The sequence below is a fragment of the Plectrocnemia conspersa genome, unplaced genomic scaffold (genome assembly GCF_051122295.1).
Source record: "Plectrocnemia conspersa isolate PC_06_02 unplaced genomic scaffold, ASM5112229v1 ptg000014l, whole genome shotgun sequence".
NCBI classification, from domain to species: domain Eukaryota; kingdom Metazoa; phylum Arthropoda; class Insecta; order Trichoptera; family Polycentropodidae; genus Plectrocnemia; species Plectrocnemia conspersa.
In genome coordinates, this window is record NW_028277178.1 from 18,006,476 (window position 1) to 18,025,829 (window position 19,354).

At 32.1% G+C, this 19,354-nt stretch overlaps 2 protein-coding genes across 4 annotated transcripts; one reads left to right on the forward strand and one right to left on the reverse strand.

Moving 5' to 3' along the window:
* The first annotated feature begins 1,093 nt into the window (after positions 1-1,093).
* On the forward strand, positions 1,094-7,654 carry Orc2 (origin recognition complex subunit 2). 2 transcript variants are annotated; one of them, XR_015812263.1, is made up of 6 exons: positions 1,094-1,604; positions 1,664-1,942; positions 5,700-5,803; positions 5,863-6,405; positions 6,476-6,583; positions 6,645-7,654. XR_015812263.1 is itself a non-coding variant. In XM_088203898.1 (5 exons), the coding sequence occupies exons 1-5, from the start codon at positions 1,166-1,168 to the stop codon at positions 7,076-7,078; spliced, it is 1,977 nt and encodes a 658-aa protein (XP_088060024.1). In that variant the 5' UTR covers positions 1,094-1,165; the 3' UTR covers positions 7,079-7,654. The 2 variants fall into 2 exon arrangements, 1 of the variants encoding a protein (XP_088060024.1); XM_088203898.1 differs by having other exon boundaries at positions 5,863-6,583.
* Mapmodulin (acidic leucine-rich nuclear phosphoprotein 32 mapmodulin) lies at positions 7,647-17,267 on the reverse strand. Of its 2 annotated transcripts, XM_088203899.1 has the most exons (6): positions 17,008-17,215; positions 14,064-14,440; positions 13,901-13,992; positions 13,644-13,784; positions 10,043-10,204; positions 9,276-9,836 (listed from the first exon to the last, which is right to left on the reverse strand). In XM_088203899.1, exons 1-6 carry the CDS (start codon positions 17,053-17,055, stop codon positions 9,781-9,783), a joined length of 876 nt encoding a protein of 291 aa, XP_088060025.1. In that variant the 5' UTR covers positions 17,056-17,215; the 3' UTR covers positions 9,276-9,780. The 2 variants fall into 2 exon arrangements, with proteins under 2 accessions (XP_088060026.1, XP_088060025.1); XM_088203900.1 differs by lacking the exon at positions 13,644-13,784 and having other exon boundaries at positions 7,647-9,836; positions 17,008-17,267.
* Between the last annotated feature and the right edge of the window lie 2,087 nt (positions 17,268-19,354).

Consider the following 19,354-nt stretch of genomic DNA (forward strand, 5'->3'; position numbering starts at 1 on the left):
AAAATATGTGCTGGTTATGCCTAGTTTAAAAAGTCAGTATCCTGAAAATCTCGAAGTGAACGAGTAAACTTTTGAGTGTGTCAGTAACTTCATATAACACCGGAACCCTGTTAACAGCAACAAATGATGTCAGCAAATAAATACTATTTCAGTCTAATAAAACAAATGAAATCACGGACACTATCTCGTCATACAAAAATATTACTCTACAAAACGCTGATCAGCCCAGTTCTGACATACGGCTTAGAGAGCTGGACACTTACCAGGACTGACGAAAGGGTGCTTGACATATTCGAGAGGAAAGCGCTCCGCAGGATATATGACGCTATATGCGAGAGCAGCGAGTGACGTATACGAAACAATTGTGAGCTCTACAACCTCTTCCAAGAAGAGTGTCTCCACCTTCATCAGAGTTGGAAGACTCCAGGAAGGAAGTTGGAAGAAAAATATGATTGTAACCGGTGAAGTTTAAAAAATGGGATTGCGAACCTAACTTAACCGGCGAACGGTTGATGATGCTCGATTTATATAAAGTTAAAAAATATGGAACAGTGTACCTAGCCAATCAATGCCCAGTATATATGAAGTTTAGTCGTTTAATCACCGTCGGTGTTCTCCTCTCCATACTGTTAACCTTTCAACAGCCCGACTTCGCGGCTTACACCCTCTTGAATTCGCATCAAATAGAAATAATATATACATATTTTTATTGCTTTACAGCGAATCGCTTTGCGCATCAGCGCGGCAAATAATATCAGATTATATACTTTAACAATATTGTTTGATAATTTTAAGTAAATATTGCGCCTTTATTTTATATCACGGCGCCCCGCAAGATCTAGCGCCCCAGGTGATCGCCTGTACTGCCTGCCCCTCGGGCTGGCCCTGGACAGTTTAAAATGATATAACGTATTTATGTAGTGAAACGTTATTGGGCGCTTCCGTAGCCATTAGGGCCAAATACAGAGATGTTCATAACCACTGGTTTCTGAACGTGACGCCGATAATCTTAACAAGTAGCAAATTTAACTTTAATTCCTATACAAATAATAAAAAATATTTTATGTAATCTTTTTTTTTAATTATAAACGTCAGTTCATTATTTTTTATTGGCCGCAATTCAATGTGTTAAGGCCAAAGTTAAAGTTTCGCGCGGTAAGTTGACATGAGCGCTCATCGATCTCGTCGTTCCAGAGCAAGTATTTGTTACAAAGAACACGATTCCTTGCTCGAGGATATTAAAGATGAAGTCGTCCCGACGCCGTCGACCCCCGGAAAGTCCGGACGGGGCAGAAGGAAGAGCAAAGTACCGAAAGATAAAAGCTTTCGCATGTCTGAATCCTCACAATCAGACTCGTCGGACGTTTCGCCAATCGACACCAAACCACAGCTATTAGAAGACTCAAATAAAGTCACAACTCCGAAAAAAAGGACGCGCAAGGATATAGAACAAGTTACTCCCAGACGTGGTATAAGAGTTCGTCGCAAAACCGCAACAGTCGAAGATGTAAAACAAACTTCAAACAAGCTTCAACAATTAAACGTCGATTCGTCCGACGATTCCGATGCAGAATTGCTACCGGAGATGCCAGAAAAACCTACTTGTAAGAACATATTTGCATTAAAGTTTTTGACTGATTGATAATAACATATGATTTTGTAGCTCTTTTCACAGAAGACGATGTGGAAGGGAAGAAAATGTTCGGCTTTCAGCACAGAAAGCATAATTTGTTGAAAATAGCCACAGAAGCATTGATGGAAAGTCCGAAAACACCTATCAATAAATTGTTGAATAGTCCGAGGACGCCGAAATCGGCTTTGAAAAGCGGATCAAATACACCTAAGAAAGGAAGAGTTTCAATCGTCGGCACTCCCAAAAATGTTAAATTTGTGATGAATAGTAGTAAAACTCCGCATAGTATTAGAAATAAAATGAAAAAAGGTAATCACTATATTTTATAGGCGACGTCTATTAACAATATCAGACATGCTACATTTACTTTCTTGGGTAAAACGCCAAAAAAAACATTGAAATAAAATTATATTTGATACTAACTAGTCTGCTTTTAAGAAACGCAATCGAGCATAATGTTTTAATGCCCAAATTAGTTAGTAACGTTGAATTAACGTTAATTAATTATAAATGTAAATTAGTGACTAACCTCTTTGTTTTGTGGTCATCTTTTGGAGACTTCCTTGGCTCAAGTTTCAGAAGCTGCTAAAGCTCTAGTAGCTACCCAACTTCGGCTGCTAAAATCTTAATCCTCTTAAGCAGAATATTGATTCTTACACACAATATCTCCCCCCGGTTAAGTGGAGAAAATTAAACTTTTCTTCGTTTCTTCTACTTGGCTTAAATAGAATTTGCACTAAATTCCATTTATAAATATCTAATAAACGTTTTATTGACTGCGTAAAATAGCTGACTTTCTGTATTAACACATTGAATATCGTGTGCACAAATTTGTGCATTTAGACATTTCAACTTCGTATAACAAAAACACGTTAAATTGCGTATTTACCGTAACGTATTTATTAAGCGCTTTAGACAAGGATCTTACTAATATTATCTTAATTAAAATATGTAAAAAAGTCGATATCCAAAATTCTAAAGGCTCAAAACTCGGGTAAAAAAATTTCGTTCTTAGGCAATGCTTAAATACACAAGGAGATTTTTTTATGTTAATATATTCCACATATTATATATTCGTATAAGTGAAATCAGTTACCATAAAACTGAATCGCACACCAATTAAATAAAAATGTATTTAATTAAATAACACTGACGTTATAACAGCGACGACAACAGCACAATTTTATTGCTTTTGACGTGAATTTTGACTTCTGAGAAGGGATAATTGTTTTTTGCGCTCTCCTATTGGTCAAAATTCTGTTAAGATAGGCTTCATTCGATTCTCACTTATTGTAAGTCGTAATATTGTTATAAAAAGTCTTAATATGCATGTTGGCACGTCAGCGGCACGACTTTCTTGCTTTTGTCGTGAATTCCAAACTGTCGTCATTTAGGGGAGCGGGAGCAGATGCAGGAGCTTTTGCTTCTCTCCTTGAATATGGCCAGAAAAATGCATGTCATTTAATGCAATATATTGTAATACTAATGAAATTTTATATTTGTGTGGTGTGGAGTCATTGTTTTTCTAAAATACAGAATTTTAATTCTAAGATTGCCATTTTTTTCAAACTATTACTTTAAATAATACTAAAACTGGGATCAAAACATGTAACGATGTATTGACATTTTTTGCTATCAAAGTTGAGAGGTCGTGCGAATATCGCCGAGTAAATCGTAAAGTGTTAAAAGTAAAGAAATTATTGTAGAGATCTCAGAGTTTCATTTTTGTTGTTTTAAAAATGAGTAAAAGTATTACATCATTATTTTATCATAATCTGTACCGTTTTTATTTTTAAAAAATGTGTATTTGGTGAATCAATGAACAAATTTTTATTGGTACGCGATCCACAGTTTAACATTCACTGATTTTACCATTGTGAATATGGGAACAATCATTATGAAACTGAATTCTAAATTTGACATGTAAACGTTAACAAATTAAAAGGTTATGGTGGTTTAAAAAAATTGAGATTTGGTTCTAAATTTCGCAAATTGGCCCCGTCGCATGGCTGCATTTTTAAGAATAATGCCCGATATGCAATGTGTTAATTCTAACAGTATTTCTTATGCTGCAATTTTCGGATCGCTGTTTTGTATGCAATTTTGTCAGTGAGCTACTTTTATATTGCATCTGTGCTTCGAAAATCATTTATCAAATTTATTTTGTAATGTTTGCAAATGCACTATTTTGAGTGAGTGCTATTCTCATGCTTTCATTTAAATTTTGTAAAAAAATACAATTGGCAGGTCTGGCTTTAGTGCAAGGTTCTCCAACATACGGCTCACCGCTGGATTTACCTTGAATACGACCCGAGGCCTTTTTATCTTTTTCTACACTTCACTCAGTTTAAATCCACTATTAAAACACTGACACAATCTTAAAAAAAGAAGTGATCACGTACCACTAACAAAAAACTGTTATATTTATGGAAAAATATATTCACTTATTTAAAAATATAAAAACAAAAATATACATATGCCGAATAAAAATCGCATTTAATAGGAATAGTTAATCTGTTCTCTTCCACTGATAATAGTTTTGGGGCTAGGTGTAAATTTACTGGTGCCGATTATCAAAAGTGATTTAACACTAAGTATAAACCCGTAGAGTTGATGGGTGTCATTAAAAATAGGTTTATGGTGAACAGATTTTCAAAAATAAAAGTTTCTTAAAATAAAAATAATGTTATATTTGAATTGATGGTGGTTCAGTATATGTGACTGAATAAAATTAACAATCGATACGACAGGCTTCAAGACTACTGACATACAGATATTTTCCACATAAAGTTTGTTGTTAAATGATACAATATAAAATGAGTGGTTTTGGACAATTGTAGTTTTGTACGACCTTAATTAAATGACCAACTAGGCCGCACATGTTTCTACCGACATTAGTTGTGACACATTTCAGTTTATCCCATTACAAATTGTTCTGCTGAATACTTTCTACACATATAAAAATATCCTCTCCTTTAGATGTTCCGCGCATGCTATAAACATCAAGAAAATCCTCATAAATTTGATAATTTTAATCAACTCTAATAAATAACAACATTTGAGAAGTATCGGAAATATCTATAAATTCGACCAACGCCAAGGAGAACCATTCCAACTGTTAAATAGCTTCAGTCACCTGAGATGATATGTTTTCGCCAATATCTTCTATTCTTCCTGCCACAGACAAACCTTTTTGATTGCATAAAGTAGATTTATCTGGACATATTTCTTCTACTGCTTCGATCATGTATTGCTTGATTATTCCTCCATCAGTAAATGGCTTTCCAGTGTGCTATTAAATGCGCCACACGATACTCAAAAACCCTTTTCAGGGAATTAATAACTCAGGATGCCAACTATGTCAGTCATAATTTTTTTTAACATTTAATCATATTTATTATTGTTTTAAATTTATATTTTCTTAGTCACGCCACCAAATGTGCGCAAAATAATGTATTATTGAGTGCCCGTCAAACTTATATATATCAGATTGTGACCTGTCGACCATCGAAAAATTGTTAATGCGGCCCGCCGATCAAAGCTGTTGAGACTCCGCTTTAGGACGTTATATGTATTCTGCCGACAATATTATGAATTCCACATTTTTTATGTAAAAATATGTTAACTCGATTTTTCTTCATCGTAATCAATTATAAAGAGGTAATGAAAAACAAAATCGACAATCTTAAAAGTGAAACCTTATGTAAAAACTAATAATACAACTGAATTCAAGGTGTTATTAATATGCATTGCTGATATTGGTTATAGACATCATATATATACAGTAGACTCCCCAATAACACGATATATTGGGAACGTGCTGTTTGGGTGCGTTTAGTTGGGGGACTAGAAAATACTCGTACATTTTTTGCAATACGTATATAGGAATCAGGTGCGTGTGGTGAGATATCCTCCCTTTGGCTCGCTCACACATAAAGTAATTGGCACCCAAATAGCACGTCCTCAATTTACCGTGTTATTAGGGGGTCTACTGTATATTTATATTTATAGTTGATTAATTGTTTTAAAACGTATTAATACACAATATAATATTTTTATTTTATAGAATTAGAAAATTTGGCTCAATCTGATAGTGAAGGCTCAGATTTTTCGGCAAGTAGCAGCAGCGATTATCAACCAGATGAAAGCGAAGAGAGTGATAATGCGTCTGTAAGTATTTTAATATAATTTTACCATCTTAAAAAATCTAATTACATTTTTTTTAATAGGATAAATCTTCAAGCGAAGCATCTGAAGAAGAAGAATCCACAAAAGCTTCTGCAAAAAAATCACAAAGCCAATCTAAACCACTACCAAAGTCTAATTATAAACACAGAGGAGGAAAAGACAATAATTTTATAGTGAAACCCGATGATTACTTTACGATGCACCATAATAAAAAAGTGGTGACATCTAATCGCACTTTAGACCGCTTGAAAAATCCTCGTTTGACCGAAGACAAACTGCAGGATATATTAAAGGGCTATATAATATCTAAAGAGCACAAAAACTCTGTCAAAGAGCTCATGGAAGATTACAAACAGTTGTTTGACAAATGGTGTTTTATTTTGAGCGAAGGATTCAGCGTACTCTTACACGGAGTCGGCTCCAAAATCAAGTTGATTCAAGAGTTTCAAAAATCTAAATTATCTACTTATCCGTGTGTCGTTATCAATGGATTTTTTCCTAGTTTAACCCTAAAAGACGTATTAGATTCGATTATATCCGATATGCTCGAAATGCCTTCTGTACCATCTAATATTTACGATGCTGTAAGTTTGATTGAGAATGAAATGGCAACTTTTCCTAACACGCATCTGTTCATAATAATTCATAATTTAGACGGACCTATGTTGAAGAACAGTAAATTTCAATACGTCTTATCGAAGATAGCCAGGATTGAAAACTTTCATTTGCTAGCATCGGTGGATCATATAAATTCGCCTCTATGTAAGTCATTACTATTTGGATTGTTATATATTTATATATATTTAATATATTTTTCTTCTAGGTTGGGATCATATGAAATTAAAGGATTACAATTTCTCCTGGTGGGATGTGACGAATTTCTTACCGTACACTCAAGAAACATCTTATGAAACGTCACTGCTCGTGCACAAATCTGGAGCTTTGGCCTTCTCGTCTTTGAAGAACGTTTTCAACTCGTTAACGAAAAACGCTAAAGGAATATTCATGATCATAGTGAAGAATCAGTTGAAAAACAAAAAAGTGGCTCATTATCAAGGCATTTCTTTTAAAGAATTGTACTGGTCGGCTAGAGAAAGTTTCTTAGTCAGCTCCGATCTCGCGTTACGAGCGCAACTAACTGAGTTCATTGATCATAAGCTCGTTAAGAATAAGCGAACAGTAGATGGCGTCGAAAATCTCATAATACCAATGGATAATGTTTTATTAGAACAATTTGTAGAAGAAAATGAAGAATGAATAATTAACATTTTGTTTTATCATTCATTGGTATCTTCATCAAATTACTCTTTTTTCTGTCCTGAATTATAATGTCTGTTACAGCAGAAAAATGAATTTTGTTGTTTGTATGCGTCCATCAGCTGCGGGCAGTGCGATACTTTCCCTCTTGATCGCTCGCGTGTTAAGTGACGAGAGAGAGTGAGAGGCAAGAGCATGCATTCCGCATGCCCTTATCTGTCATTCACTCTCGTCACTTAACACGCAAGCGATCGAGAGGGAAAGTATCTCACTGCCCACCCCTGGTGTCCATATATTTGTGCATGTTTTTTGATATTTTTAAGCGTAGTAAATAAAATCGTTTATTGCTTTAATCAATAAATATCAATTTGAAGCAAATGGTACAAGGTAGAGATGATATACAGAACCGGGATAGAATTGTCTTTCTGTAACCTTATTTTTGGCTCTACATCCAAGACTATTCAGGGTATCATTTAATTAAATTTAATGTATGAAAAAATATGAACTTTCAATATCGATTTATTGTGATTTATTTTGTAAATGTGTTTTATATGAATAAAAGTGTCTATTTATTTATACTTATTTTATTCTTTAATATTGTGCACTTAACAAGAATCAAGATATACATAAGAATGATTACAACAAAACAATCAAATGACAGTCATGGTTTTCACTGCATTTCCACGCTCCGTCAACCACACACCAAAAAATCTAGACACAATGTTAAATATATAATAAAAAAGTTTCAACAACACTGTCAAGTTCAAATGAAATGCAGATATCGTCCTTTTTAACTATAAAAACCATCTTTATATATATAAAATGTTACTCTAGAAAATAAACATCAAAATGAATAAATCTTCAGGCAGGCGTCTGAGCTGAGAGGGTGCATTATCACGTGACTGTATGAGACTTTATTTTAATTTATATACAAAGGCCACTTGACTACAGGCGAGCTTCTAATTTCATCAAATATAACTTAAGTCACGTGATCAAATGCACTCACTCTGCGTTTAACTACGACTATGCACTCTAACGATAAAAATCTAAATACTTAACTCTTATTTACCGTTTGATATCAGTTTTCAATACAGGCGGACCAAAAGATGTATATATATATATTTGTCAATTTAGATTAAATCTAATATATGCATAAGGAATTTAATGGCGTTTTGATTCTTCGTCCTTAAAAATGTATCTTTTAGTCTACTCTGTTTAATTATTATTATATATAATTAACATTTGAACCTTCTCTAGCCAATTATGAAAAATATCAATAATAATCTAATGTCTTACTGTATTTATAATAAAATAACTAATTTCGATATAATCTTAAATTATACATACGAAAATAGTACATTTGCAAATACAGTTTACATCGATCGTTTGAACGTGTATTTTTACAAACGGCAATCGATCTCTGTACAATGTGTATTAATATAATAATAATTTATTTACTATCACTGATCCATCTGTATTACCCCATAAGGAACTTACGGACGTTACAGATTTTCTTTAGAAACTTGTATTTTTATCAAGTCAAAGATAAAAAGTTCAAAATATATTTTTCTTTGAATTTTTTACAAATTTCGAAAGAAAATTAAAACCATAACATCAATATTAACGACACTAAAGAAAATCCATACACAATAGACAGATTGTGTTTGTCTATTTTTTATAGCATTTTAGTATAACTTCACATAAAGATTCTTTAAATAATCAATGTATCTAAGGCACGCACAAAGTGAATCGATTTACACCTTGCGATATATAACTTTCATAATAACACGACTCAGTGATACTTACTTTCCGAGTGTTTTATATATCTTATATTTATTAACATTTAACAATAATTTATAATTGACTTTGATACTGTAAAACGTGTAAAATTCGGATTAGACTGTTCCCAAACATTTATTGTATATATATAAAAAGATGATATTTCGTTTATATAGATATATTTTATTCACAAGTGCATATAGAAATGATAATGCAAAAAATACTTACATCATTTGCTCCATAAAATATAATTTAAAAAATATCTATTCATGTTTGTGCGTGCACTAAGATACTCATCAGAAAATAAACAACCGTAAAATTAATAATGCACTGATAACACCATATGAGTTAAATAGACTTAAATATTCTTTTAAGTAAATGCATATATAAAGTAAATATAAATTAAAACAATAAGTTATATATAAAAAATGTAATTTATTCCATAAACTTCAATACACATAGCACACGTTTTTGAGTTTGTATTGTGCCTTAAAAAAGCGTCGAATGATCGAGTCGTGTACCAGTGCATTGCATAAGTATAATAAATCCATTTTTTATTTATAATATATATGTATATAATTACAAAAAAGGCAATTACAATCACATTTGCTTAAACTTAACGACAATTCCGAAATTAGTTTTTAACAAATAAAAAAATAGCTGGCACTTTAAGTTATACAAATATAAAAACAATACCCAGAGGTCAACATTAAAACGAAAGAAAGTATGTGTCGGTGTATATATATATATACGTGTATCATATAAATGTATATAATCAGAGTTCGGCGAAAACTCTGCTCTCATTGGTCATTGTGTTATTTTACAGTGTCCGCATGTTGAAACAGTTTATTTACAACTTGACACATTATATTATAAGAGGATTGGAACGACGTTTTCTCACTAGGCATAAATTGGGAATAAGTTCATTCGGTCGGTTCACTCTCTTCGTGCTTCCGTTTTTTACCCCTGGTGCTTTCTTCTGCAAAGAGAATAGTGATTAATATCAACATATCTACACTTACTAAAAAAAACTATAATATAACATACAAAATCTTATATCAAATGACAAGATCATATCACGAAGCTTGTCAATGTTACATATATTACCTTAGAAGAAGAAATCGGTTCTTTCTAAATTTCATTTAAAAAAAATAGTATACAATTTTTAAATTCTTATACACATACCAGTGTTATTTTCGGCCTCCTTCCAATCTTCATCCTCGGCTTCACATTCTTCGTCTTCGCCTTCTTCCTCTTCCTCCTCGTAATCGCTTCCAGAGCCCTCAGCTTCTAACTTATCATTATATAATGACCTGAGAGACATTTCACCCTCTTCTTCTTCGGAATCTATAAAATATTTTTTTGAATTAATAAAACATAATTTTAAGTAATAATTATAATAAACTTCCTACATCAATATTCCATGTTTATCAGATATATAATATTGATCATTATTTACATAAACAATTAAATAAAGCACAGGCAATATAATTCAATATATCAAAAATGCAATAACACAAGGGCGAGTCAAATGAAAACATTATTGTTTTTAACAATGAAGGAATGAAATTTATCTGCGAATGAATTTTTATTGAGTGACACACAAGTAATGAATGTAGTAGGAAGTTTCCGAACAGTGTGTGTTCTGTGACAGACTCGCCTCGACCGCATCACCTTTTATCACGCGGATTGCAATAGTTGAGATTCTTCACATTCAAGTATTTTTCAACAGATGAAGAAGGGAAGTTTAAATATGTAACTAAAAGGATTTTTCTAACGAAAATCAATCAAACGCAGTGGAGACTAGGTAGAAAAATAATGTCGGCACTGCTCAAAAACTATAGACAATACACATATATATATATATATATTTAAGGTTTTCATTTGACTTAAATGATTCACGTAGGTATAATAAGGTACATTTAATTTAACATACAATTAAGATTGAAGGATAATAGAAGGGAATCACTCACTACCTTTTAGGTTAATTTAATATATTATTTCATCGAGCACTATTTAATATATTAGAAGTGTTTCACTACCTTACACTTAATTTAAAAGAAGTAAATCTCACACAAAATGTACAATGTACAACACAAGTCAGGCAAATAAAAAATAAACCAAACTCCTCAGCCACCCTGTGCATGGAATTAAGACCAGTACTAAATTAATGTTATGTTATAAGATTGGTAGCAATGAATATTAAATCCTGAGAGTTTATATTATGTTGGCAATAGTGCAGTAGATTGATATGTCTACATATATATATAATATATATAAAAATTAAAAAAATATTTGATTTTATATTGACTGGTTTAATAAGATACAACAATATTATTCTCCAGCATCATATGTGATATTTTATGATTTTTTGAGACTCTTAACTTCACATATAAAAGGTTGTGTACCTCTAATTTCAAACAAATTCTATTACATCCTTAACCCTTTGAGTAGTGAGTTTATTTATACGCATTTGTTAATTTGTTAGTATACACCTGAGTGAGTTAATTTTACGTATTTTGCACTAATTATTTGTTTTCATTTATTTATTATTATTTTATATTCAGATTATGAATGCTTTATTGCTTTAATTTTATTTTAACACTTTTATCTATTATTAAATTTCGTTAATTTATTCTACATATTTTTTATATATTATTCAGCTTTTGTCGATTTTTTTTATATCAATTCAGAGGCTCTCAATATTTTTTATAAAATAAATATAAAATAATTTTTGTTATGTTAATTTATTTTGTATTCTTTAATTTATAGATATTATTTTCTATAAAAATCATTTATTTACATTAACCCTTTGGCTACCGAAATCCGATATATCGGCTTTGGCTACACTAGCGAGAACTGCCGGATCCGACGGCTCCGAAATCGAAGTATCCAATACATTTTCAACCGTCTGTAGGGTAATTGCTTCAGGGGTATATAACATTTTTTCAAATATATGTTATAAATATATTATAATCATTATTTTTTTTTAATTTCATTATTATTTTTATTTATATATATATATATATATATATATATATATATATATATATATATATATAAATATATATTTATGTATATATATATATATATATATAAATATATATTTATGTATATATATATATATATATATATATATATATATATATATATATATAGATGTATATATATATACATATATATATATATATATATATATATACATATATATATATATATATATATATACATATATATATGTATATATATATATATATATATACATAAATATATATTTATATATATATATATTTATATATATATATATTTATATATATATATATGTATATGTGTATGTATGTATGTATATATATATATATATATATATGTATATGTGTATGTATGTATGTATATATATATATATATATATATATATATATATTTATGTATATATATATATATATATATTTATGTGTATATATATATATACTTATATATAAATATATATTTATGTATATATATATATATATATATATATATATATATATATATATATACATATATATATATATATATATACATATATATATATATATATATATATATATATATATATATATATATATATATATATATATATATATATATATATATATATATATAGATGTATATGTATAGATGTATATGTATATATATATATATTTATATTTATATATAAATATATATATATATATATATATATATATATGTATATATATATATATATATATATGTATATAAATATATATATATATATATATATATATATATATATATATATATATATATATATATATATATATATATATATATATATATAAATGTAACCGTCTGTAGGGTATTTTTACTTGAACCATTATTTAAAAATATCATATTTTATTAATTTACGAAAAGTTTTATTTACATTTTAAAAATAAATAACATATTATATACCATTGTTATCGATTCCTGTCGGAGCGCCGCCGCTCACATCTCGTAATTTTTAATACGTCATGCGATAATGACTCTTATTACAGCGTAAATACGAACTAAAATAACACACAATCGCATATTCATCATTAATTAGGTCAAGTTCGCTGCAGACAGCGTCGCACGTGCGACCGTATGTTTACAAACTAAAATACACATTTTGACTTTTTAATTATTTAATAAAAAGTCCCGGCAGTTCTGGAACATTTTTCCAAAAATGCCCGGCATCCAAAGGGTTAAATCAAATTTTTAAAAATATGATATAAATATAATGTTTTTTATTTATTATTTATTCAGTTATATATGTAAATATATAACCATCTGGAGTACCTCAAAACAGTGAAAGATCAACCACCGTACATGCACGGCGATACTGCTCAAAGGGTTAAGGATTCAACGTCCACAATTACCAAACTTAGTCTATAGTCTATTTATTTTCAAGAGTCAGTGCGCAAGAACATTGTTTAACGCGTAATCAAAATGTGCTCTTAAATTTCTGCCTTGTGCTTGGTCGTTCTCAATGAAACGATTGATCTTACGGCGAACGACCAATCACAGGGCAGAAATTTAAAAGCATGTTATGATTACGCGTTAAACAAAGTTCTTGCGCACTGGCTCTTGAAAATAAATAGACTATAGTTATGCGACCGACAAACAAGACAAGTGAAAACGGCCATCGCCGTGACATACATTTTCATTTAAAAAAATAAAATAAAGACACTTGAATGAATAACAATGGAAAAGCTCAGCGCATATGTATTAACTTGTTTTAATTGTGTTCTCAATATAATATGCTTACACATAATCGTGCCCAAATGGAAGAGCAACCCGTAGATTGTGAATAATACCACGGGCAGGGATGCGGATTTTGTAACGTCGCGTTCCTCTCGATCGCCAATGTTCATATTAGAAAAATCAATGTCCAGGCCCGTAAAACCCTCTGCTTAAGTTTCAATGTCATGGCATTAATAGTCTTTCAAGAAGACTCGTTTAAACTTTCGACAAATTCTTTACGTGGAAAAAATTAGTCGTATATTCAAATATCAAACTGTATACCTTCTTCCTCAGCGGCGCTGCTCTCGTTGTTACCGTTGAGCTCCTCGTCTTCGGCGTCGGAATCTTCTGCTTCGTGTTCAGCTTGATCGTAACTATAAAATAAAAACGCAACGTTAAAAATTCCATCCGTTATAATAAGTATAACTTCCCAAACGAAACTAACCCGTCCAAGTATTTCAAGTTTGATATTAAGTTGAAGACTTTGCTCCTGTACTCGTCGACATTGGTCACTAAGTTGTTGAATAGGTCCAAGTTCTTCAATTTTTTGAACTCTTTCAGCGGCTCCAAGGTGGCAATGTCTTTGATCTTGTTGCCCGAGAGGTTCAAATGCGTCAAGTTAGGACTCGTACTGAGCCGGTCTAGCTCTTGGCATATGCGATTGTCGGAGAGCTCCAAACGCTTCAGGTTGGGCAGCTTCGGAAAGCCTTTCAGAGATAGCAAGCCGACGTTGATGAGACTCAATGATTCGAGGTTAACGTACGCATCCGTCAATCCGACTATTGCTGTGCTTCGGCAGTTATCCAAGTTAAGGTCCTTCACCTGAAATAATAAATAAATTAACATCAAAATTCTATAAGAGTTCACGAGTTTTGGTCCTTAAAGAAACATACGGATTGCAGATTTGTGTTTTTCATCTCATGATAGAAATAACTTTTAAATGAATCGTGTATGTTTCAAAGTATGTGTAGATATAATGACTTAACATATTTTAACTCCATTTTGGTCTAATATTTTCTCTAACATTGGAAGATTACAAGAATATTGACCTCTAATTTCTACTTCCACATTGGTATCTTAGCCGAGAAAGCTTGTAATATTTTGGTTGCATCCATAATAGTGACTTCACTGTAGGACTTTTTGTCGTTTTTATAGTTCTTTCTGAATATATTTCACACATAAAATATTAAAAAAAAAAAAAGTTGCAATTAGAGTGGAGTGATTTATTCCTTAAAAAAAAACAGTTTGTGTGAAATTGTAGGTCACAAGTTCAACAAGAAATGAAAAATGAAAACCTCTAAAATTTTACATAATCTAAAGATATATTTTTAAAATCTGAAAGGTTTGAACACAGCTGAAACTCACGAAGCATCGACGGAGTATTGACACCGCCCACGACTTTATTGAATATACGCTATTTCGAAAATGCAACGAATTGTATCCTAAAACTCCTATCAAAAACGAACTAGGATACAGATACGGATACGTTCTGTACTCCCTATTGTAAATATATTTTCCTGAATCCTCTCCAATAAAAAGGAGTACTTTGTTGTGCGCAGACAATGAAGCGATATTTGAGGACGCTTTGAACTAGCGTATCGTATGCAATGCAAATCGTCAATCAATTGTTAAAGCTAACAAGACCATTCGAGAAACCGAAGTTTGTTCACGAAGAAGTTCATGACAAACATTGACAAATGCTTTTTGAAAATTGATATAGACTACAATCTTCACGAGTCTGGAAACGATGAAGTTTTATGCGAGGACACTGACAGTAAATAATTTTTATTTTTATGTTCTAATTGTTACAATAAATTTGTATTTTTCAGTGAAGTTATATTTTCACCAGTATATTCAAACCACTTCTGATATAAGAGCATTGGACAAAGTATACTCAAATCGAAATTTTATAAATATGAGGGCGCAAAAACAATTATCGCTTCTCAGAAGTCAAAAATTCACATCAAAAGCAATAAAATCGTGCCGTTAGCATTGCAGTGGAAATGCTTGATTATTTAACATTCATAGTTCTTTTGGACTATAACAATATTACGACCCATAATAAGAGAGAAACGAATGAAGCATATCTAAACCGAATTATGATCAATAGGGGAGTACAAAAAACAATTATCACTTTTCAGAAGTTAAAAATCCACGTCAAAAGCAATAAAACCATGCCATCGCAGTGGGAACCGACTTAGTAGATTTATGAAAAAAAGCAAATACTCCTTAACAGGACAACAGGCGCGTACGGTGAAATAATTCAGGCGCGTACGGTGAAATATATTCCTTTTCACTCGCTCGCGTGTAGTGACGAGAGTGAGTGAGAAGAAGTGGGCGTGCAGAACGCGTGTAGCACACACCCTTACTCATTCTCGCTCACTGTAATTATTCCTGACGTACATAAAAAATATAGGGATAGTTATTTGCGATTGTGATAGAAAAGGTGGACAAAGAAAAGGAACAATATATTATTGAAAAACATGTAATATGAAACCGGTACTCCGTGTAGGAGAAGGCTTTGAAAAGTAGCATACTTTTAGATATGTTATAAGATTAAGAATAATAAATTAATAATAACTATGTTTAGGTATGTGAATATTGTGGGCTGACTAACTTGTGTTTAAAGCAAGTAACCAATACAAAATTAATTATAAAATATCTTTCCTAAGATTAGAGCCAATCTATCTATCGCAAGTGCAGGTAGTAGCTTGTCAACAATGAGCGTTGGTCTTCGCTCAAAGCAACTGCAGCGCATTCAATACAATTAGAAAGAAACTGTTCTGAGGATTTATGTTTATATCACCTATATAATACAATATATTAAAACCATACATGTTACTTTTAATTTATTTCATGATAAAGTTTTTTTAAATTGGGTATTAAATTCTAGTTTATTGACGGTTCTCACTTATTTTATCAATACTTATAAAAAAATATTTTGTTACAAATTTTAATGAGAGTAGCTGATTGGTTTTGAAAAAAAAGTCGAGTGCAAAAGGTTAAAAGAAGTTAACTACGTTTTATTTTATTGTAACTAGATTAAGATAAAAAGAAAACATGTAGTCCTAAATTAAGATGAAACACAAAACATATAGTCCTTAAGATAAGAGAGGAGTTGTATAAAAAAATGGTGGATCGGTCAGATACATGTTCCAAGTATATGAAAAGCCAAGTGGCGGCAGACGCTGAAAACAGAGTAGAGAATTTGCGCAATGTAAAACGCATTCCAGTTGGAATATTGACGACGCCCATTAGATGGAAAGACGCAATTCCGCCGTTCAGCTCCGAAGTCGTCGAGCGAAAAGGGCGAAAAAAGTTGGGGGTGAGGAAGGGGGGGGCGGAGCGCCGTCGCGAAACAGCGCGCACGAGAACACATCGACGCGTACCTCCGCCGGGTCGCAGCCGCGGCGCTCCAGTTCGATGCGCTTCTCCATTTGGCGTGCGTCGGTGATGCGCCGGGTACAGCGTGTCGCAGTTCTCGCCGAATTCGTCGAGTTCACCCGATCAGCCGAACAACTCTCAGACGGCCGCGTCGCCGTTGAGCGCCGGCAGCGCCGAACCGCACAGCTTAGCTAATGGCAACACCGGTCGTTTCGCGCCATGCGACACGGCAACAAACTCGGCGTTCGATATCAATTTATTTACTACCAACTTGACAACACTAGTTATCTTTGATACGCATATATTTTTTAATATTCCTCCCAATTAATAACAAAAAATACAATTCAAGTTATTCAATCGTTTCGGCTGACGTATTTATTTCATTTTTATATTAGGGGGAAAATCGAAAAAGATAAATAGTAAACCAGCGAGAAAGTACATTGGAAAAAATAGATAATTAATAAAACTGGTCTTTATGACCAACAATTAATTTTACTTAATTCAAAAAATAAACAGCATACTACCGAAGCAATATGTATTGTTATTTGAATCGTACATTTTCAACAACTTATTCAAAATTAAACAAATAACGAATATTTTTAATTAGAATAAATAATAGCTAGATTCCCACAATAAAGTGTTCTAGGGCCGATACTCTATTTCAAGAGTGACGACGTGTGGCCCGTCGGGGGGTAATTTATAGCTCGCGGAGGTAAACAAAATTGTTAACTTTTAGTGTATATTCTTATGCACATCAAAAAAATCCATAATGCTAGACTAGTATTAATGAAGTTATCTTAACTTTCATGAAAAATTATTATATATTCGTGTTAAGAAACAATCCCAACGTTGAGCTGATCTGGCGTGGCGTGGCTTCCTCCACAATTTTGATCATATTTTAAACTTTACAGGCACGTAGTTTTCGCCTGACAATACAAAATAATTGTCTTTACAGTATAAATGTAGAAGTAAATATCAAAGAAATAGATATGTTTTATTTTATATAACGCCGTATTTTGGCGTCATTCCTATTGTCATGTGGAAGCATTTTCTTTGTATGCCTTGTACGGATCGTGTTCAAGCAGGCGTACCTTTATTGTACGGACTGTTGCGAGTATTCACGCGTAGTTGTGCGATTCTCATGATTCCGGCCAGTATACGCGCGCCATGTCAGTGAGACGCATTTTTTAAACCATCGACTAGGATTCCCATTTCTATTAATATATTTTTCCATGCATCTTCGCGTAGATTAATATTCCAATAATCAAGGCTTTTTGAATCCAACAATACTTTATGAGACTCGTGTGGTGTGATGGCAGCACCGGTGCGGGGGTGAAGACAGTAGTAACGTCCGGTGCAGCAGGACAAAAGACACGCGCAACCCAGCACCTAATGCTGAATCGTAACTTATTGTTCCCGTCCAAACCACGTGTACACAATTTCTTTTAAGTGCGACCAAAAACCAACTGTGTACCGATCGCCGCAAGCCAGCTCGCGTGTACAAATATATACACGTAACGACAAGTATCGACTGCGCGACACGAGTTACGCGTGCTTGAACACGCGTAGCTTGGAATGCACAGTCTGTACAAGGCATTGCGACAAGTACCGACTGCGCGTTCCGAGTTACGCGTAGCTTGGAACGCTCAGTCTGTACAAGGCATACGTTTATACCGACGCGCGTACATTCACGATATGATTGCCCAATATAATATAATAATATGTCATTTCTGATTAATGTTCATAATTGCAACATAGTTTTTATATTAAAAAACATTTTTTTTAATTACATTTTTTTTCGAGTATTTATAAAATTGTGTCAATTCATTTATTTTATTTGTTTAATTATGGATTTCTTACTTTCGTTTTAGTTGAATACGGAAACCTACAATGACCTCGAGTAGAAAAGATGATGAATCAAAGAAGTAAAGGATAACAGAAAAATTTAGTTTTCGTGTAATTTAAAACAAAGCCTTTATACTTGTTATGCAATGAATATGTTGCTATCTTGTAAGAGTATTATATTCAAAGGTAAATAAGTTTAATATGTATAAAGGACAATTTCGGCAAGACTAAGTAAATAATTTAAAAGGAAGATTTTCTGCACAAAGTCAGTTATTTACTAAAGCGGTTCAAGATGCAACGTGTTATACAAAAGTTAGTTATGCAGTAGGCATGATATTAGCAAAAAAAGAAACCATATTCAGATGATGAAATGGTTAAGGAATGTATGGAAAGCGTTGTTGAAATTCTGTGTCCAGAAAAGAAAAAGGATTTCATAAAAATAAGCCTATATTGTCAAACTATTGCTAGGCGTGTGGGCGACATTGGAAAACATATCGAAGAAAAATT